Raw genomic sequence first — 21052 nt, 5'->3', positions numbered from 1 at the left:
ACAGTATAGGGTGTGACACCTCTTTTACTTGTATACTCATCATCCCTCCCTCTGTCTGTCTGTGTGTAGATTTCCTAGGCAGGACAGAGATCCGTCTGGCGGACATTAAGAAGGACCAGGGCTCCAAAGGGCCCATCACCAAGAGGCTGCTGCTCCACGAGGTGCCCACAGGAGAGATAGTCGTACGACTGGACCTGCAGCTCTTCGAGGAGCCCTAGCCCATCCCAGTTCAACCCAGCCCTGCTCAGCCTAACCCATACTGTACACTCCTCCGTTAACCCTGCCCGAAGTCTCACCAAGCTCTAGTGACAATCCCCAACGGCCCAGCCCCACACTCCAGTGTGCGTGCGCACGTGTGACTGTGTGAATGAATTTTCTGCAAAATGGTCTTAATAAGTGATGTATTTTTTCCCTCTTTATGATTTGTATCATTATGGTGTATGTATGATATCATGATTCCACTATTATTAGGTTGAACAAAATTATGAAACATTCCACAGCTAATCTAAAATCTCAAAGGCCGTCTTATAACGCAATGAACCTTTGAGACATGATATACTGTATGTAGAGAAATGTTTGAACAACACATATGATCATTGCTTATGCACTGTATGTCTTAAAGAGCCCACCCTGTGGCATTAACACCTGGGGCGTGTTCATTAGTTAACAAGCGGAAGCAAGCAGACTGAAACCGGGCGAGACTACCTTGTCCAGTAAGAAATGTTCATTTTCTGTTGCAAAATGTTTTAAAACACATTCCGTTGTGTGGCCTAATGAACACCACCCAGATGACCACACTGTTGTTGTGCCATCCCTGTGACAACAGACTGTAACCTCCCATATAACCTTTGACGCTGTGTTCATGTTTATAAACAAACCGCTATACGGCTATTATGTCATTGCAGGTCGGACAATTTCAAAACCCCTGGTTGTATCAGCTGGAACATCTTAGCTTGTATTTCTTTAATTCAAGCGTTTCAAGTTATTTATTAGTTTGTGTACGTCAGTTTGAGACAAAGGTACAAAAGCAGGTACAGTGCGTACGTGATTGCGAGGAGAGAGCTACTTTGAGATACACCCTTCAAAGGTTTGGTGAGACACTGGAAAAATGTGTTATTGAAGGAAAGAACTGTTGTTAATGTTAGTATACTACAGTATGGTGAGAATGATAATGAAGCTCAGTCATCTTTATACGTTCCACATGTTGTGTTTTTGATTGAAAATTTAAAATGAAAGAAATGTTTGGGTCTATTTGAAACATTACAGAAGTACTGTACGAATGTACACACTAATATATTGTCTATCAAATTGGCTTAGCCCAAAATATATCATTGAACGGTTTGAGGGAAATTGAAGAGCAGATTTCCTGTTTTCTAAATGATGTATAAATGAGTGATGATTTATAGTTACATTTGCAGCGTAGGCCAAGATAATGAGTACCAATGTACTGTAAATCATTTGTTTTCCGATGGTTAGAAGAATCATACGGTGATGTCAGGAATGTTTTTGTACTTGTTCCGAAAAATTCTGTTATTTTCAACGCATTCATATCTTCACGTTTTGTATATATTTTAGTTGTTTTTAATTAAATTTTTTCGTATGCCAAAAAAACACCATTTAATATAGAGTGCTATATTTGTGTTGGAAAGCCATTTGTAGGTGTTTTGTTTTAGAGACTGAGGTCAGGCTTTGTTGTGATGGACATATTCGGCCAATGCTGTAACTGAAACTGTTTGTGAAGAGGTATTTCAGGTTCATTCAATTTGGGTCTCAAATTAATTAATTTCCTTTGTAAGAGAACAGGAATTATTATTTTGAGTGTTGTGTGGCACTGTGTTACATATTTATAGAAGCTCAGAAAGACAATTCCGATGAAAGGGAAATATCAGCCTCCAAGTGGTATGAGACAATTTGAATCTTTCATATTGTCTTTTATCTGTTATTTCATTCTTTATGATGACCCTCCCATTATCTTGGGTTCTGTCGAAATGAGATGTACAAGGATATTCAAAGGCAGCGGAGACGACTGACTTCAGAGTCTGTTAATGTTAGCATAACACAGTGGAGGGGTAACTAACATTTGTGTAATGTTAGTTTAATGTATGTTGTAGTTACCAGCTATGTGTCCGTGTAGATAATGTACAAATACTAGTGAAATTCCACTGCCGTGTTAGTGAGAGTGGTCAAGGAAAACAGCTTTTGCAGAGCCTGTGTTCCTTATCATGTGTATGTCTAGGAGTGAGTGTGTAAACATTAACTTACTATTCTCGAGTGCTTTGGTTTGTGCTGGGTCTCTTCAAGTTGGAGGACTTAGATTATGACTAGTCATTTCCTTATAGCGTGCAACCTCTCTACCCCTACTCCTTCCCGGTTACCCCACAGTAGTGCTCTTTTAATGTTCACTCTAAAACCAGTGATGGTCTCTATTCTTTTTAGTGAGCAAAGTCTTAACTGATAAAGTACCGTATGTGAATATGTTGAAATATTTGAAAGGAGTATAAGTAATATATTACAACTACCGTAGAAGAATGTTGATGACAATGTATGAGAAGTGTTGTCTTAAATGTTGAAAATAAAATTTGATTGGACCAATGAGTTTGTATGTTTGGTTTGTAGCCTTAATTTACAAACATTGTAAATACTTATTAAAATATATTTTAATATATTTGGAATTTACCTCCATGTTACTTTTCCATGATATGCGTCTCATGGATAGTGTGCACCTCAGTCAGTGCCTGAGACGTTTGTACATTGAAAGTATCGTTCGTGTTAAAGCCGGAGACGAAGTTTCAATATTGAAACAATGTTGCAAATGTCAGAGACGGACAGTAAGGTTAATAAAAGTATCCGCTATTGAAAACCCAAATGCTAGTCTAAAATAAATGGGATACACCAAATCCAGCGAAGTACTGTTGCCCCAAACATTCCTTGCATAACAACTTTGCACCCTGCTGAAACACCAGTCCCTTCAAATCATTAAGGTTACTGTCTCCAACGCCCATGCCAATATATCCTCCAAATACCGTCTTCTTGGGCATTATCACTTAATTCAGAATCGTGCAGCACCAACATTGCTGTTGATATTGGCTATCTACACTGAACAAAAAATATAAAAGCAACATGTACCTTGATTTTTTTTAAACTTTAATTTACTTAGTAAATATTTTTTAACTAATTGTTTTTGTCACAACACAACTGATTGGCTCAAACGCATTAAGAAGGAAAGAAATTCCACAAATTAACTTTTAACAAGGCACACCTGTTAATTGAAATGCATTCCAGGTGAATACTTCATGAAGCTGGTTGAGAGAATGCCAAGAGTGTGCAAAGCTGTCTTCAAGACAAATGGTGGCTACCATGAAGAATCTCAAATATAAAATATATTTTGATTTGTTTAACACTTTTTTGTTTACTACATGATTCCATATGTGTATTTTAGTTGATGTCTTCACTATTATTCTACAATGTAAAAAAAATAGTAAAAATAACGAAAAACCTTGGCATGAGTAGGTGTGTCCAAACTTTTGACTGGTACTGTATATATTTTTTCCACACACAAAAAAAAATCCCCTTAAAACTGAAATATCATAATTGGATAAGTCTCCAGCCCCCTGAGTTAATACCCAGTAGAAGCACCTTTGGCAGCAATTACAACTGCTGTAGGCCTGTCCCCGACCCCAAAAAATCTTGGTCGACCAAAAGTAATCTGTTCTTTCTACCAATGAATTGGTAGACATTTTTAAATGTGTATTTTTCCATATATAGACAAACATGTGTTTTAATAAAATCAACGATATGCATTGAGCTTGTCTGATGCTTTAAGTTTACGGTTTGATGAAATAAGACAAATGCCTCAAGAGGGCGCCAGATCTAGATAACCAGAAGAAGAAGAAAAACTTAACCTGACCCAACTATTGTCCTCCCGCCCCTGCTGGCTTTCGCAGATTCTGGAGAGAGAAGTGCATTGTGCATCTGGACGCATGGTCAATCCGATGTCTGCATTGGCCATTCAGCATTTACGGCGATATGGCCTCAGGAGAAGTCAGGGCATTCATATTTCTTGCAGGGCAGTGCAGAGCTGTTGTCAATGAAGTGAGTTTGTGTTTTACAGGATGTACTGCCCGCACCTACCATAAACCAATCATGTCAATGCGGAGCTATACAGAGCTCTTCCGCGTTGTTAGAAAATTTGGAAGGCGCGTGGCAATGCAGTACAGAGCTCGATTTGGCCTCTGCATGCCTCTGTAGGCTCCACGATTGCGTCACACCCAGTCTATATGGAGCCTCATATATACATTTGTTCCTGCTCGACTAAAACAATCTCGGTCAACCAACAGCCTAACGACCAAACAATCGACCAGTTGACTAATTGGGGTCGGCCCTAGTCTATAGGGATAGGTCACTACCAACTTCGCACACCTAGATTCTTTGCAAAACTGTTCAAGCTCGGTCACATTCCTTGGGGAGCGTTGATGGACAGCAATCTTCAAGTCATGCCACAAATTGGATTTAGTTCAGGGCTCTGACAGGGCCACTCACAGACGTTTACCTTTTTATTCCTTAGCCACTCCACTGTAGCTTTGGCTGTGTGCTTCGAGTCATTGTCATGCTGAAAGGTGAAATCGCATCTCAGTTTCGTCTTTCTTATAGAGGGCAGCAGGTTTTCCTCAAGGACTTTTCTGTACATTGATCCATAAATTTTCCCTTCTATCCTGATAAGTCCCTGACGATGAGAAAAATCCCCATAACATGATGCTGCCACCACCAAGCTTCACAGTAAAGATTTGTGTTCTTTGGGTGATGTGCCATGTTGGGTTTGTGCCAAATGTAACACTTTGCATTTAGGCCGAAAAGTTTCATTTTTGTTTCGTCAGACCCCAAAACGTTTTGCCACATGGCTACAGTCTCCCAAATGTTTTTTTTCTCCCGTACAAATGGGATTCAAGGTGGGCTTCCTTCTTGCCACCCTACCATACATGCCAGATTTGTGGAGATCTTGGGACATACAGGGCATTCGGAAAGTATTCAGACCCCTTTACTTTTTTTTCATATTTGTTACGTTACAGCCTTATTCTAAAATGGATTAAATCGTTTTTCCCCCCTCATCAATCTACACACAATACCCCATAATGACAAAGCAAAAACAGGATTTTAGATAAATGTGCACATTTATTTAAAAATATATATTTGTATTTTATTTAACTAGGCAAGTCAGTTAAGAACAAATTCTTATTTACAATGACGGCCTAGGAACAGTTAACTGCCTTGTTCAGGGGCAGAACGACAGATTTTTACCTTGTCAGCTCAGGGATTCAATCTAGAAACCTTTCGGTTACTGACCCAACACTCTAACCACTAGGCTACCTGTCGTGTTCTTGGGGACCTTCAATGCTGCAGACATTTTTGGTACCTTTCCCCAGAGCTGTGCCTCGACACAATCCTGTCTCGGAGCTCTACGGACAATTCCTTCAACCTCATGGCTTGATTTTTGCTCTGACATGCACTGTCAACTGTGGGACCTTATATAGACAAGTGTGTGCCTTTCCAAATCATGTTCAATCAATTGAATTTACCACAGGTGGACTCCAATCAATTTGTAGAAATATCTCAATGATGATCAATAGAAACAGGATGCACCTGAGCTCAATTCTTGCAAAGGGTCTGAATACTTATGTAAATAAGGTAAGGTATTTGTTTTTTATCTTTAATACATTTGCAAACATTTCTAAAATCCTGTTTTCACTTTGTCATTATGGGGTATTGTGAGTAGATTGATGAGGGATGTATTTAACATGTATTTAATCCATTTTAGAATAAGGCTGTAACATAACAAAATGTCTAAAAAGTCAAGGGGTTTGAATACTTTCCAAGTGCACTGTAGTTGTCACATGCACACTTTGACCAGTCTTGGCCGTAAAAGCGTGTAGTTCTTTCAAAGTTGCTAATGGACTTTTGGTAGCCTCTCTGATCAGTCTCCTATTTGCTCTGTCATCCAGTTTGGCGGGACGGCCATAGATGGAAAAGTACCCAATTGTCATTATTGAGTAAAAGTGAAGATACCTTAATAAGAAATTACTCAATTAAAAGTGAAAGTCACCAAGTAAAATTCTACTTGAGTAAAATTATAAAAGTATTTGGTTTTAAGTATACTTCAGTATCAAAAGTAAATAATTGCTCAAATATACGTAAGTATCAAAAGTAAAAGGATTTCAAATGCCTTATATTAACAAAACCAGACAGTACCATCTTCTTGTTTTTTTAAATGTACAGATAGCTAGGGGCACACTCCAACACTTACAAATGAAGCATTTGTGTTTAGTGAGTCCACCAGATCAGAGGCAGTAGGGATGACCAGGGATGTTCTTTTAATACGTGCATGAATTGCATTATTTTTAATGAGTACTTTCGGGTGTCAGGGAAAATGTATGGAGTAAAAAGTACATTATTCTCTTTAGGAATGTAGTGAAGTAGAAGTAAAATTTGTCAAATAAAGAGTAAAGTAAAGTACAGATACCCTAAATAACGACTTAAGTAGTACTTTAAAGTGGGGTAGGATGTTTAGATCAATGGAATAATAAACTATTTCAAGCCATTTTAATTCCAGGCTATAAGTCAACAACAGGTGACCATTTTGAAAGGGGGTGTAGATTTTCTACACCATCTCTTTGATTACTCATGTCTCACCATGTTTTTATCACTTCTTTCCATCTTCCAACCCCTGATATTCCTCATATCAGAGCCTCTGGGGGCTTGGTTGATGCAGGCCCTAAGTATGAGAAAGCACTGTCTGAGGAGATGGCCAAACTACAGCGGTTGTATGGTTGCGGTGACCTCACTGAGTTCCCCGATTTTTAAGTTCCCTGATGAGTCAATTGTGTGTTCATAAGTATCAGTTCTTTGTTTCGTTTGGTAAGATTTGGTTGTAAGTTTAAATTACATTTAAAAAGTCAGGTCAGTCTAGGCACATGTTCTACTAACCTTTGATCCTCTGTGATGCACTTTAGATCCAGAATGTACATCTTAATTTAGGAGCATAGATTTCACATTGTACTGTGTCACTTTTATTTCTCTTTCAAAGCCCAAGTTAGATGATTGGTCCTCAAAATGATCTTCACTCTGTCACTCTCTTTTGTCTGTTAAATCTGACCAATAACCATTTTTAATAAATGATATGTTTTAGTATGGGTAGTCTCATTCACTTCTTTGTTTACAAAGTAGTCATTGCATCAGAAATATAAAACGCATGATGTCAATTATTAGGGATAACTTTTCAATTATGAATGTTTTTGTAGTTTGTAGGCCTAGTCCATTACATACAATTTTAAATGTGTATACATTTGATGTAATATAAATGTATTTTTATTCCTAATCATAATTTAAGCATAAGGGGCAGGGTATCGGCCTCTAGGGGCGGGACAAGGCATGTTCAGAATTGCTTCTCCTCCCACATGTTGAATATTAATGAGAGAAAATAGTCAGCGAGGCTATACGTAGTGACGACACACGAAAACTGCGGGCCCGGATTGCAGCAGCCCCTTGTCACTGTGACGAAGATTGGCACTAAGGTAAACTGTCACTCAAATTCCTCTTTTTTTTCGTCGCCCATCAATCTAACAATCGACGCTACATGCTCGAATGCAATGGCTCGCAATGGAATGAGCCAATGTGTACTTTGCAGAATGTACAGCGAGCCTAAAGACTGATCACACATAAAGGCAAGCTGTTGTGGCGAGAGAAAAAAAGATGTCCGCTTATTTGGAAAAGGCGCATTGGAAAGGGTGAATGAGAAGGCCAAGCGTGTGTTGACTAATCTACAGACTACTGGACATTCGAATGTTATTAGGAGAGATACCTATCGATGACCGCAACGTCGATGGGATGTGTGCTGTTGACAGTTTTATTTGTTCAACATTTGAAAGCACCCATATTATCTGATACATGTAGCCCGAGCCGCTATACGATATTTAGACAGCGAGGGTAGGATAAATCGGTCATCAAATTGACACGAAATTGTATGCACGTCTGTTTGTTATTAGAAAAACATTTTATTTATTCCCTTATTTATTTTTGCACATGAATACGGCTTGCTAAGGAGAGATTCATGGGCCTAGTGGCACAGTTTAGGATGATGCTTGGTGAACATTACGAACTGTAGATGAACAACTGCTGCGTTGAATTATTAAATCAAAATATGTGCCCGGAAGTTAGGGCTACTGACTGTACAACATACCTTCCACGCTGCGCGCGCGTGAATTGATCACTGCACTGTCTGCATTCCATTCTGATACACGCATACAGTGACCAAGCATTTACACTCCAAAAAACATGAATCCTCATACCCCAGAATGCAAGGCCCTGTGTTGACATAGTACCCTGACTCTACGTTCTTCATTGGCTATGTATGTATCATGCAATGGTGATATCTAATCTATGACAACAACAAAAACCTAATCTAAACCCCATGTCTGATGCATGTGTCTCTGTAGGTCTGGTAGGCACAGGTCTTGGACTGGAATGCCCGAGTATTGGCATCATTGGCAGCGACCATGATGGAAGCCCATTCGGCATCTCTAGATGAGTACCCGGAGGTGGATGAGGTAAGAGATTGATGAGGAGGAGGAGTGAAGTTTGAACATATGTTTAAAGTGGCTGGCCATATTCCAATGAATGAGCTGTGTGATATACAGTTGAAGTCGGAAGTGTACATACACTTAGGTTGGAGTCATTAAAACTTTTTTTCAACCACTCCACAAATTTCTTGTTAACAAACTATACTTTTGGCAAATCGGTTAGGACAGCTACTTTGTGCATGACACAAGTAGTTTTTCCAACAATTGTTTACAGACAGATTATTTCACTTATAATTCACTGTATCACAATTCCAGTGGGTCAGAAGTTTACATACACTAAATTGACTGTCAAAGCTTGGAAAATTGCATAAAATGATGTCATGGCTTTAGAAGCTTCTGTTAGGTTAATTGACATAATTTGAGTCAATTGGAGGTGTACCTGTGGATGTATTTCAAGGCCTACCTTCAAACCCAGTGCCTCTTTGCTTGACATCATGGGAAGATCAAAAGAAATCAGCCAAGATATCAGAAAAAATTTTGTAGACCTCCACAGGTCTGGTTCATCCTTGGGAGCAATTTCCAAACGCCTGAAGGTACCACGTTCATCATTACAAACAATAGTACGCAAGTATAAACACCATGGGACCACGCAGCCGCCATACTGCTCAGGAGACGTGTTCTGTCTCCTAGAGATGAGCGTACTTTGGTGTGAAAAGTGCAAATCAATCCCAGAACAACAGCAAAGGACCTTGTGAAGATGCTGGAGGAAACAGGTACAAAAGTATCTATATCCACAGTAAAACGAGTCCTATATCGACATAACCTGAAAGGTGGATATATTGAAGCAACATCTCAAGACATCAGTTAGGAAGTTAAAGCTTGGTTGCAAATGGGTCTTCCAAATGGACAATGACCCCAAGCATACTTCCGAAGTTGTGGCAAAATGGCTTAAGGACAACAAAGTCAAGGTATTGGAGTGGCCATCACAAAGCCCTGACCTCACTCCTATAGAACATTTGTGGGCAGAACTGAAAAAGCGTGTGTGAGCAAGGAGGCCTACAAACCTGACTCAGTTACACCAGCTCTGTCAGGAGGAATGGGCCAAAATTCACCCAACTTATTGTGGGAAGCTTGTGGAAGGCTACCTGAAACGTTTGATCCAAGTTTAAGGCAATGCTACCAAATACTAATTGAGTGTATGTAAACTTCTGACCCACTGGGAATGTGATGAAAGAAATAAAAGCTGAAATAAATAACATTCTCTACTGTTATTCTGACATTTCACATTCTTCAAATAAAGTGGTGATCCTATCTGACCTAAAACAGGGAATTTTTATTAGGATTAAATGTCAGGAATTGTGAAAAACTGAGTTTAAATGTATTTGGCTAAGGTGTATGTAAACTTCTGACTTCAACTGTGTGTATATACCCCAAACTTGTGACCACAATTTCACTAGTAAATTAATAACTGTCTGAAGAAGGGTGTTACTGTCCTGAATTCCCAAATACAATGAGCTTCTGTGAAAATGAATATTACACACTTTAAAGGTCTATTATTCCTCTAAAATACACCCAAGTGTATTTTAACACATTGCCTTTCAATCAGTCATTGTTGCGCCATCACGTGCAATCACAAGGGCAAGGACCATCCATATCCAGAGATCGTGAGTGGGGAAACAGCATTAAAAAAAATTAACAGCCACACGTCTACAGTGTGCACGTAGGAGAGAGGCAATATTCATCATCATGCATGTCATTTTAATATAATATATGCTATTTAGCATACACTTTTATCTATACTGAACAAAAATATAAAGTGTTGGTTTCATGAGCTGAAATGAAAGATCCCAGACATTTTCCATATGCACAAAAAGCTTATTTCTCTCATTGTGTGCACTCATTTGTTTACATCCCTGTTAGTGAGCATTTCTCTTTTGCCAAGATAATCCATCCACCTGACAGTTGTGGCATATCAAGAAGCTGATTAAACAGCATGATCATTACACAGGTGCACCTTGTGCTGGGTACAATAAAAAGCCAGTCTAAATGTGCAGTTTTGTTACACAACACAATGCCACGGATGTCTCAAGTTTTGAGGGAGTGTGCAATTGGTATGCTGACTACAGGAATGTCCACCAGAGCTGTTGCTAGAGAATTGAATGTTAATTTCTCTACCATAAGCCGCTTCCAACGTCATTTTGGCAGTACGTCTCACAACCGCAGACCACGTGTAACCACCCCAGCTCAGGACCTCCACATCCAGCTTATTCACCTGCGGGATCATCTGAGACCAGACAGCTGATGAAAGGAGATGGTCACACCAGATACAGACTGGTTTTCTGATCCACTCCCCTACCTTTTTTTAAAGGTATCTGTGACCAACAGATGCATATCTGTATTCCCAGCCATGTGAAAATCATAGATTAGGGCCTAAGGAATTTATTTCAATTGACTTATTTCCTTATATAAACTGTAACTCAGTAAAATCTTTGAAATTGTTGCATTTTATATTTTTGTTCAGTATAAAATCACTTGATTACATTTTTTACGTATGGGTGGTCCTATTAATGAACCCCACTATCCAGCTGTTGCAAGCACTATGCTCTAACAACTGCGCTACAGAGGACCACTTTAAAAAAACAATGTATGTCAGATCTAGTGAAAAATGTGTCACTGTTGGAATGAGCCTGACCTGAGGCACTGTAGGAAGGGGTCGTGTTCACTAGAATGGATCATGAGTAACTTATAACTGAGTGTAGAAGTTAGACAGTGTATTCATGAGGGTTCAATGTGAATGATAAATGGCTAATGTGGTCTCTGTAAGCTGCTGAATTGAGACAGTGTTATGAGTGGAAAGAGACAGACCAGTCTCTTTCTCCTCTCCCTGGGGCTGGTGTGTGTACTCCTCACCCCACTACCACCCTGAGGGGAGTCATTCACCAACCACCGACTAACTTTACTGTATTTCACTCTCCTATCCCCTCCCTTCTCCTCCGCTCTCCTATTTTCTCTGCCTTGTTTCCCAATCTTCTTTTTACCGTCTTTGTCTCTTTCCTGGGTAAAGGTCTTGGTGCAGATGCGCGTGGGAGCGGATGTGGAGGGGGATCCAGAGCGGAGTCTGAGTGAGGGGGGAGCAGGCAGTCCCTCTGCCATGCAGCCCCAGACGCCCATGGACACAGACAAGCAGGCCATCTACAGGTAGGCGAGTCATGGTACTCCTCCACTCCGTCCTCCTCATTAGAGCTCTTTCCCTCTGTTCCTCACTTTTTTTCCCTCCTTCATTATCCTTCCCTTGTCCTGTTTATGACTGTGAACTTGTGTGGATGTGCGAGCGTCGGTGCATGACTGTGTGTTTGTGTACTTTCATTAACTGCGCCTACTGTAGCGTTAATCCTTTGCACTCGCCTGTGCATCGTAGGCACCCCCTGTTCCCTCTGCTGGCCCTACTCTTTGAGAAGTGTGAACAGTCGACTCAGAGCTCGGACTGCGTCAGCTCTGCCAGCTTCAATGTGGACATTGAGAACTTTGTCCGTAGCCAGAAGAAAGAGGGCAAGGGCTTCTTCTGTGACGACCCAGACGTGGACAACCTGGTGAGGAACTCTGCACTACCAGGGTCCTGTTCATTTGGGCATGCAACTGGAAACATTTGAAAATGTTCTGCAATGAAAAACAAAAATAGTTGTTTCTTATTGGATATGTCCAGTTGGTCCTTTCCTATTTTAGTCAGTTTTCTTCCTTTTGGTACCTAATGAACATGACCCAGCTCTTACACGTCATTGTCTGTCTTTGATGTTAAAAGATAATATAATGAAGTTCCACCGCTGTTGTGCACTTCAACAAACCACTCTTGAATTGCATCTCTTTACATCAAGCAATTGAAATAGTGTATGTGTGATAGTAAATGTTTTATCAAAAAGACAGAAATAAATATTATGACCCATGTCTTTATTGGGAAGAACTGAAGAGACATGACAGATCAGCAAACTGATGTTGAATGACCTAATTGGTAATGGTTAAGCTTAACCCTTGTCTAGGGTCAGGGTTCGAGTTCTGGGTTGGCAGCATGCCTACTAATGTCCTGCTAATGACCTGACCTTTGACCCCTGACCTCTGACCCCAGATGGTGAAGGCCATCCAGGTGCTGCGTATCCACCTCCTGGAGCTGGAGAAAGTGAGCGACTTGTGTAAGGACTTCTGTAGCCGCTACATCGCCTGCCTGCGCACCAAGATGAACAGTGAGACCCTGCTTAGTGGAGGAGAAACTGACAGCCCCTGTTCCCCTGTCCAGATACAGGTACACACACAGGTTATACACACACATTTTCCCTTCATATATTATTTGTATCTTTCCCAGAGGGAACTTTGGCTATTGTATTGGGATTAAATGATAAGCACATAATAGTACAATTCACACATTATAGGTATAAATTATACAAGATGAACACAAATTTAATGTGAATGCAGTTAGGCTAATTCTGTGTGTGTTTCACCCACAGACCTCCAGCCCACTGACAGGAACCCTCAGCCCTCAAGGCATTGTGATGTCAGCCTCAACCCTGCAGCAGGGCAACGTTACCCTGACAACAGTCAATTCTGCTGGCCAAGTGTTAGCAGGTATGTCTCCGTGGCATACCACCTCTACAGGTACCCTCTCCTCTCCGGCCTTACTGTGTCCCGGTTAATACAGCTATTAGCAATACTGGGTCATATTAATGATGGCACACCGTAGCAAAACATTATTTTCTTAGTTATCAGGTTCAGGTAGTCCCTCCGTGTTTTAGTCAGTTTCCTTGAATCCGTGAATGTTGCCTCTTTTCAGAGTTAATTTCAAAGTAGATTATAACACGGTACTTCATTTTGTTTATCTGTCGGCCCCAGCCTCGAACTCAGGCCCTGTGTGTAGCTAACTGACCCTCTCTGCCCATTCATCGACATTTACCCATTGTTGTTGTCTTAGCTGTTTACCCGTTGTTGTCTTAGCCCTCCCAATCAACACCTGCGATTGCTTTATACCTCCCTCTAATGTCAATATGCCTTGTATACTGTTGTTTAGGGTAGCTCTCATTGTTTTGTTTTACTGCGGAGCTCCTAGTCCCGCTCTACATGCCTCGGTTAGCTCCCTTGCCCCACCCCCCACACATGCGGAGACCGCACCTAGTTTAACTGGCGCTTCCAGAGATGCAGCCTCTCTCATCGTCACTCAATGCCTAGGTTTACCTCCACTGTACTCGCACCCTACCATGCCCTTGTCTGTGCATTATGCCCTGAATCTATCCTACCACGCCCAGAAGTCTGCTCCTTTTACTCTCTGTTCCGAATGCACTAGACGACCAGTTCTTATAGCCTTTAGCCGTACCCTTATCCTACTACTCCTCTGTTCCTCTGGTGATGTATAGGTTAACCCAGACCCTGTGTGTCCCCAGGCGCTCTCATTTGTTGACTTCTGTAACTGGAAAAGCCTTGGGTTCATGCATGTTAACATCAGAAGCCTCCTCCCTAAGTTTGCTTTATTCACTGCTTTAGCACACTCCGCCAACCCTGGCTTAGGATGGCCACCAAAAATTCTGAAATTTCCATCCCCAATTACAACATTTTACGTCAAATTAGAACTGCTAAAGGGTGCGGAGTTAGCCTGCAGAGTTCTGTCCTATTATCAAGGTCTATGCCCAAACAATTCGAGCTACTACTTATTTCTCCAGAAATAAGTCTCTCACTGTTGCCGCCTGTTATAGACCCCCCTCAGCTCCCAGCTGTGCCCTGGAAACCATATGTGAATTGATTACCCCCATTTATCTTCAGAGTTCGTACTGTTAGGTGACCCAAACTGGGATATGCTTAACACCCCGGCCGTCCTACAATCTAAGCTAGATGCCCTCAATCTCACACAAATTATCATGGAACCTACCAGGTACAACCCCAAATCCGTAAACATGGGCACCCTCATAGATATTATCCTGACCAACTTGCCCTCTAAATACACCTCTGCTGTTTTCAACCATGACCTCAGCAATCACTGCCTCATTGCCTGCGTTCGTTATGGGTCCACGGTCAAATGACCACCCCTTATCACTGTCAAACGCTCCCTAAAACACTTCTACGAGCAGGCCTTTCTAATCAACCTGGCCCGGGTATCCTGGAATGATATTGATCTAATCCCGTCAGTAGAGGATGCCTGGTTGTTCTTCAAAAGTGCCTTCCTCACCATCATAAATAAGCATGCCCCTTTCAAAAAATGTAGAATCAAGAACAGATATAGCAATTGGTTCACTCCAGACTTGACTGCCCTTGACCAGCACAAAAACATCCTGTGGCGCACAGCACTAGCTTCGAATAGTCCCCGCGATATGCAACTTTTCAGGGAAGTCAGGAACCAATATACACAGTCAGTTAGAAAAGCAAAGTCTAGCTTTTTCAAACAGAAATTTGCATCCTGCAGCACTAACTCCAAAAAGTTTTGGAACACTGTAAAGTCCATGGAGAATAAGAGCACCTCCTCTCAGCTGCCCACTGCACTGAGGCTAGGAAACACTGTCACCACCGATAAATCCATGATAATCGAGAATTTCAATAAGCATTTCTCTACGGCTGGCCACGCTTTCCACCTGGCTACCCCAACCCCGGCCAACAGCTCTGCACCCCCCGCAGCTACTGGCCCAAGCCCTCCCCCCTACTTCTCCTTGACCCAAATCCAGACAGCTGATGTCCTGAAAGAGCTGCAGAATCTGGATCCCTACAAATCAGATGGGCTAGACAATCTGGACCCTCTCTTCCTAAAATTATCTGCCGCCATTGTCGCAACCCCTATTACTAGTCTGTTCAACCTCTCTTTCATATCGTCTGAGATTCCTAAAGATTGGAAAGCGGCCGCGGTCATCCCCCTCTTCAAAGGGGGAGACACTCCAGACCCAAACTGTTACAGACCTATATCCATCCTGCCCTGCCTTTCTAAAGTCTTCGAAAGCCAAGTGAACAAACAGATCATCGACCATCTCGTATCCCACCGTACCTTCTCCGCTATGCAATCCGGTTTCCGAGCTGGTCACGGATGCACCTCAGCCACGCTCAAGGTCCTAAACGATATCATAACTACCATCGATAAAAAACAGTACTGTGCAGCCGTCTTCATCGACCTGACCAAGGCTTTCGACTCTGTCAATCACCGTATTCTTATCGGCAGACTCAACAGCCATGGTTTCACTAATGACTGCCTCGCCTGGTTCACTAACTACTTCTCAGATAGAGTTCAGTGTGTCAAATCGGAGGGCCTGTTGTCCGGACCTCTGGCAGTCTCTATGGGGGTGCTACAGGGTTCAATTCTCGGGCCGACTCTTTTCTCTGTATATATCAATGATGTCGCTCTTGCTGCGGGTGATTCTTTGATCCACCTCTACGCATACGACTCCATTCTGTATAAATCAAATCAAATTTTACATCTGGCCCTTCTTTGGACACTGTGTTAACAAACCTCCAAACGAGCTTCAATGCCATACAACACTTTTTCCGTGGCCTCCAACTGCTCTTAAACGCTAGTAAAACTAAATTCATGCCCTTCAACCGATCGCTGCCCGCACCCGCCCGCCCGCCTAGCATCACTACTCTGGACGGTTCTGACTTAGAATATGTGGACAAATATAAATACCTAGGTGTCTGGTTAGACTGTAAACTCTCCTTCCAGACTCACATTAAGCATCTCCAATCCAAAATGAAATCTAGAATCGGCTTCCTATTTCGCAACAAAGCCTCCTTCATTAATGCTGCCAAACATACCTTCGTAAAACTGACTATCCTACCGATCCTTGACTTCGGCGATGTCATTTACAAAATAGCCTCCAACACTCTACCCAGCAAATTGGATGCAGTCTATCACAGTGCTATCCGTTTTGTCACTAAAGCCCCATATACTACCCACCATTTTGACCTGTATGCTCTCATTTGCTGGTCCACGCTACATATTTGTCGCCAAACCCACTGGCTCCAGGTCATCTATAAGTCTTTGCTTGGTAAAGCTCCGCCTTATCTCAGCTCACTGGTCACCATAGTAACACCCACACGTAGCACGCACTCCAGCAGGTATATTTCACTGGTCATCCCCAAAGCCAACACCTCCTTTGGCCGCATTTCCTTCCAGTTCTCTGCTGCCAATGACTGGAACGAATTGCAAAAATCACTGAAGTTTGAGACTTATATCTCCCTCACTAACTTCAAGCATCGGCTGTCAGAGCAGCTTACCGATCACTGCAGCTGTACACAGCCCATCTGTAAATAGCCCATCCAACCAACTCCCTACCTCATCCCCATATTTGTTTTTTGTTTTTTTCGGCTCTTTTGCACACCAGTATTTATACTTGCACATCCTCATCTGCACATCTATCACTTCAGTGTTAATTGCTAAATTTTTATTACTTTGCCACTATGACCTATTTATTGCCTTACCTCCTTACTTAATTTGCACACACTGTATACAGATGTTCTATTGTGTTATTGGCTGTACGTTTGTTTATCCCATGTGTAACTCTGTGTTTTGTGTTTTGTCTCACTACTTTGTTTTATCTTGGCCAGGTCGCAGTTGTAAATGAGAACTTGTTCTCAACTGGCCTACCTGGTTAAACAAAGGTGAAATAAAAAAATGATAGTGAGGTGCTGAGGGTGCTTGGATCAAGCTGTTACAAAAGACATGTCATAACTTGTTTATTTGTGTGTGTGTTTGAGCAGGTGGTACAGTCTACCAGCCCATCACAGTAGTCACTCCTCAGGGACAAGTGGTTGGACAAGCTATCTCACCCCAGACAATACGCATCAACAACACACATGTGAGGAATACGCCACACACACACACACACACACACAGACAGACGTACAGTCACACAAACTACAGGCTGTTCTGTGAATTAACTGTGTGTGTGTGTGTGTGTGTGTGTGTGCGTGTGCAGCTCCAGTTGCAGCTCAATCAGGACCTGAGCAGTTTTTTCACCCAGGAGGACAGCTCATCCAAGAGCAACAAGAGGGGCGTCCTGCCCAAATCAGCCACCAACATCATGCGCACCTGGCTCTTCCAGCACATAGGGGTGAGTGAAAACACCTGAATACCTTGCACCTCGTACCAACTGCTCCGAAGATTAGAAGAACTATAACTAAATGTATTGTAACCCAGGGTAAAGCTTTGCTAGGTTATTCCAAGGGTGTCTGTGCATGCTTGCGTGCATGTGAGTGTGCACGTGCATGCATTTGAGAGAGAATGATGGCCCCCGTCACGATGGCCCGTCCCATGATGGCTCGGAGCGGCTGCGTTGACAGAGACGGATGTGTTAGGCCCTCATATGACTGGCCCATGGTCGGCTGGCTAAATGCTAATCAGAGGTTAATCAGTGGACAGCCCACAGGCCCACTGGCGAAGCTAACCAGACTGGTAGCTCACAGAGATCCTTTGTTCCCTGTTTGTGCGCGTGTGGGTGTCAGTGTGTGTTTGTGTGTGCCTGCGCGCGCACGTGGGCATGTGTGCCTGTGCGGGTGTGTGTGTGTGCGTATGTAAGAGACGGTTAACTAACGGCCGGATGTTAGAAAATCCTAGCCCTTTGTGAGATGAAGCGTCTTCACTACAGCTTGTTTCTCTCCGCTTGCTCCTGAGTTGCCAATTCTGGCCCTCAAGCCTCTGTACATCCTAAAGTTGAATCTAAATGCATCCGGGTTTGGGATGAAAGCCCAACCTCCCGATACCTCAGATTTTCTCCCCACATGGCCAACTAGCATTTTATACCGGTGTGATTAATGCTCCCCGTGGTGCCCACAAACGTTGCATGATAGCAGGTCAAGTAACAGAGAAATTGGGTAAAAAGGTATCCGACTAGTGGCCAGGCTGCTCCGAACTCTAATTCACATAGAAGCGACTTTACTTAATCAACTTCCTTTGCTGTTCCAATACAAATTGACCTTTAGTCTTACATAATCCATCCACAGTCTCTCCCAGTACCTACTGGGCTTAATAGGGAGCTAAACACAAACAATAATTTGCTGTAAATGATTGTTTGTGTTCTTTACCCTTGTCTCTTTGCATCGCTCTCTCTCAGCATCCCTATCCCACAGAGGACGAGAAGAAACAGCTCGCCATACAGACCAACCTGACCCTGCTGCAGGTCAACAACTGGTGAGTCAATCTTTCTCACACACCTAAACCCAAGCGTAGAATTGTGGCCTTGGATGATTGGCTTAGCCCCTGTTCGTCTCTCCCTCTCCAGGTTCATTAACGCTAGGAGGCGGATCCTCCAGCCCATGATGGACAGCAGTGCGTCGGACACGCCCAAGAGCAGGAAGAGGACTCCCCAGAGCCGTCCCACCCAGCGTTTCTGGCCCATGGCCAACAACATTGCCTCGGCCGGTGTAGGGCAAGAGGTGGCCATGGACGATGACGGTAAATGCCCAGAAAAAACGAATATTATGAAAAGTCTGCAAGTCTGATATGCTCCTGTTGTGATTTATTAAAGTGAGAAATCACAGTAGGAACATATCAGAGTTGCAGACATGACTTAAAAAAAAAAAAAAATCCCCAGTCCTTATTACAGGCTGAGAGGAATGTCATGCTGTGGCTTTCACACCTTGATATGACTTGATCTTGTCCTTAACATACCAGCCGTCTCCATTACCACAATAACCCCGGTCAACTCTGATTGACTATACACTGTCCAATTACGTACTGGTTAGTGGGTGTGGCTGAAGCTTGATCTTTTTCCCCTGTGCCCTCAGTTACCATGGTGACGATGGGCATGAGTGTAGACGAGCTGCAGACGCTGACCTCAGACGGTGCAACACTGGCCATGCAGCAGGTGATGATGGGAGGACACAGCGAGGAGGAGGAGGGCGAGAGTGAGGAGGAGGAGGAAGAAGAGGAGGAGGAGGGGGGTGACATGGCCGGATTGGAGTGACATACCACTACAGCGGGATGTGATGTCACACCCTCATGCATGCCTGTGTTTGACAATATTACTCAACACTCATCAGTGTCCAAGACTACCCACACTAGGCCTTTAAGGTCCTACTAGAAACAGAGAAAAAGATATGCTATTTTTATATGTAAAATGTTTGGAATGAAGGCTGTTTATTTTCATTTGGCTTTTTTGCTTAGTGTTTTTATTTTTAGTTCTTTTTTAAAGAATATTTATGTATGAACATTGAATGTCCAATATGGCTGACCTGCTTTTCAAGGTCTGTTGGATTTCTCTAATAATAAAATGTTCAAGAAAGATTTCCATCATCTTTGTTTTTTGTTTGAGTGTAGACGCAGTATTTAGGGGAGGATATCTAACCGAGGAACAAGGTTGTGTTGGAGGATGTATTGATAGTTGTGCAAAGACGTCTGAACCAAGAAATTCACTCATGCTTATGAATGCAACATCAAAAAGGAATCATTTGAAAAAGCTTTTTCCTGAAAATAAATACATTTTAATGGTATTTAAAAATTATACAGGTTTTTACTTGTGTCCTTCGTACCATATTTCTCTGCGAACACATCTGCTATGTAATAATATATCAAAGTATACTATACATAGTACATGTTACAGCTATTCCATTTGTCTACATGCACAGTTTGTGTGTAGAGATGAAAGATGTCGACATACTAATGAGACCAAGCTTAGGCCACGATTCAATCTGATCACCCTTTTTGGCTATGCACCACTTACAGGCGATGTTACCGCAGTCGTGGTGATCACATTCAAAGTAAACGCTGCAGATGTCTGCTCAATCGGAAATCACCTTTTAATGTCAACCTTGCTACAACGCGGATCTTCCGCAGTCCGAATTGAATCCTGGCCCTAGTTCATCTCCCCAGTCTTCCATTTATCGTTCACCATTTCCCTCCATCTTGTTTTTCTGACTTTAAAATAGAGCTATTGCTCAGCCTCAGATTGTGTCCATTCACTGTGGTGCTTTAGAACAAACAAATAGAGTCTGAGTAAAGTACTCTATGTCAGCTACTGTATCCTTTGGGGATCAAGGGCTCAGTGCCTCTTCTTTCTGGGGGAAGATATCATAGAATGGGAGTATGTCATTTGGATGTTAAATAGACTAACAGATTTGTATATATCAATCATTCATCGCTGACTAATAAACTAAAAAAGGTTTTCCATTGATTGACTTCACTGGCTGTCTCAAACTTTAAGACTTCTTCACTCTTAAAGGAACAGTTCATTCTGCAGCTGGTGAAAACTCTTAGTAAATCCAGGCCTAAATTAATTTGGATGTCTGAAAACATCTGACAAACTATGATTTTGGGGTGAACTGTCCATTTAAACCATGTATCTCTCTCCTTTGCATAGCAGCCGTAACACTTTTTCAGTACTGTCTGCCACCAGTAGAGTTCATGAATGCACCAGTATGCAGTATCAACAGTAGAATTCACCTCCATCTGCTGGTGGATCCAGGTCAGAGCGTGGGGGATGAGAGTGTAGACGGCAGGATTGTTCCTCTCAGCACAGCCATAGCTCCAGCTA

General features: G+C 42.3%; 2 protein-coding genes across 5 annotated transcripts in view; both read left to right on the top strand.

Moving 5' to 3' along the window:
* Positions 1–2583, top strand: part of LOC120051235 (intersectin-1-like) — a 59691-nt gene extending 57108 nt beyond the window's left edge. For all 3 annotated transcript variants that reach the window (XM_038997985.1, XM_038997987.1, XM_038997984.1), the window contains exon 38: positions 70–2583. In XM_038997985.1, the coding sequence (XP_038853913.1) occupies positions 70–218 (149 nt within the window). In that variant the 3' untranslated portion in view covers positions 219–2583. The remainder of the gene's footprint in view (positions 1–69) is intronic.
* A 4914-nt stretch (positions 2584–7497) lies between these two features.
* LOC120050449 (homeobox protein PKNOX1-like) lies at positions 7498–20020 on the top strand. Of its 2 annotated transcripts, none has more exons than XM_038997037.1 (11): positions 7498–7565; positions 8487–8597; positions 11635–11768; positions 11989–12160; positions 12691–12864; positions 13067–13214; positions 17283–17380; positions 17501–17635; positions 18635–18711; positions 18803–18975; positions 19308–20020. In XM_038997037.1, the coding sequence occupies exons 2-11, from the start codon at positions 8547–8549 to the stop codon at positions 19484–19486; spliced, it is 1341 nt and encodes a 446-aa protein (XP_038852965.1). In that variant the 5' UTR covers positions 7498–7565; positions 8487–8546; the 3' UTR covers positions 19487–20020. The 2 variants fall into 2 exon arrangements, with proteins under 2 accessions (XP_038852965.1, XP_038852966.1); XM_038997038.1 differs by having other exon boundaries at positions 13067–13184; positions 19308–19806.
* Positions 20021–21052: the final 1032 nt, after the last annotated feature.

The sequence above is a fragment of the Salvelinus namaycush genome, chromosome 7, assembly GCF_016432855.1.
Source record: "Salvelinus namaycush isolate Seneca chromosome 7, SaNama_1.0, whole genome shotgun sequence".
Taxonomy (NCBI): Eukaryota; Metazoa; Chordata; class Actinopteri; order Salmoniformes; family Salmonidae; genus Salvelinus; species Salvelinus namaycush.
This window is presented reverse-complemented; position numbering and strand designations above follow the sequence as displayed.

Excerpts from the sequence above, each read along its gene's own strand:
- LOC120050449 (XM_038997037.1), top strand. The coding sequence starts at position 8,547 with ATGATGGAAGCCCATTCGGCATCTCTAGATGAGTACCCGGAGGTGGAT. Across the intron at positions 13,215-17,282 it reads GTGGCATACCACCTCTACAG|GTGGTACAGTCTACCAGCCC; the intron begins GTACCCTCTCCT and ends GTGTTTGAGCAG. Across the intron at positions 17,636-18,634 it reads GGCTCTTCCAGCACATAGGG|CATCCCTATCCCACAGAGGA; the intron begins GTGAGTGAAAAC and ends GCTCTCTCTCAG.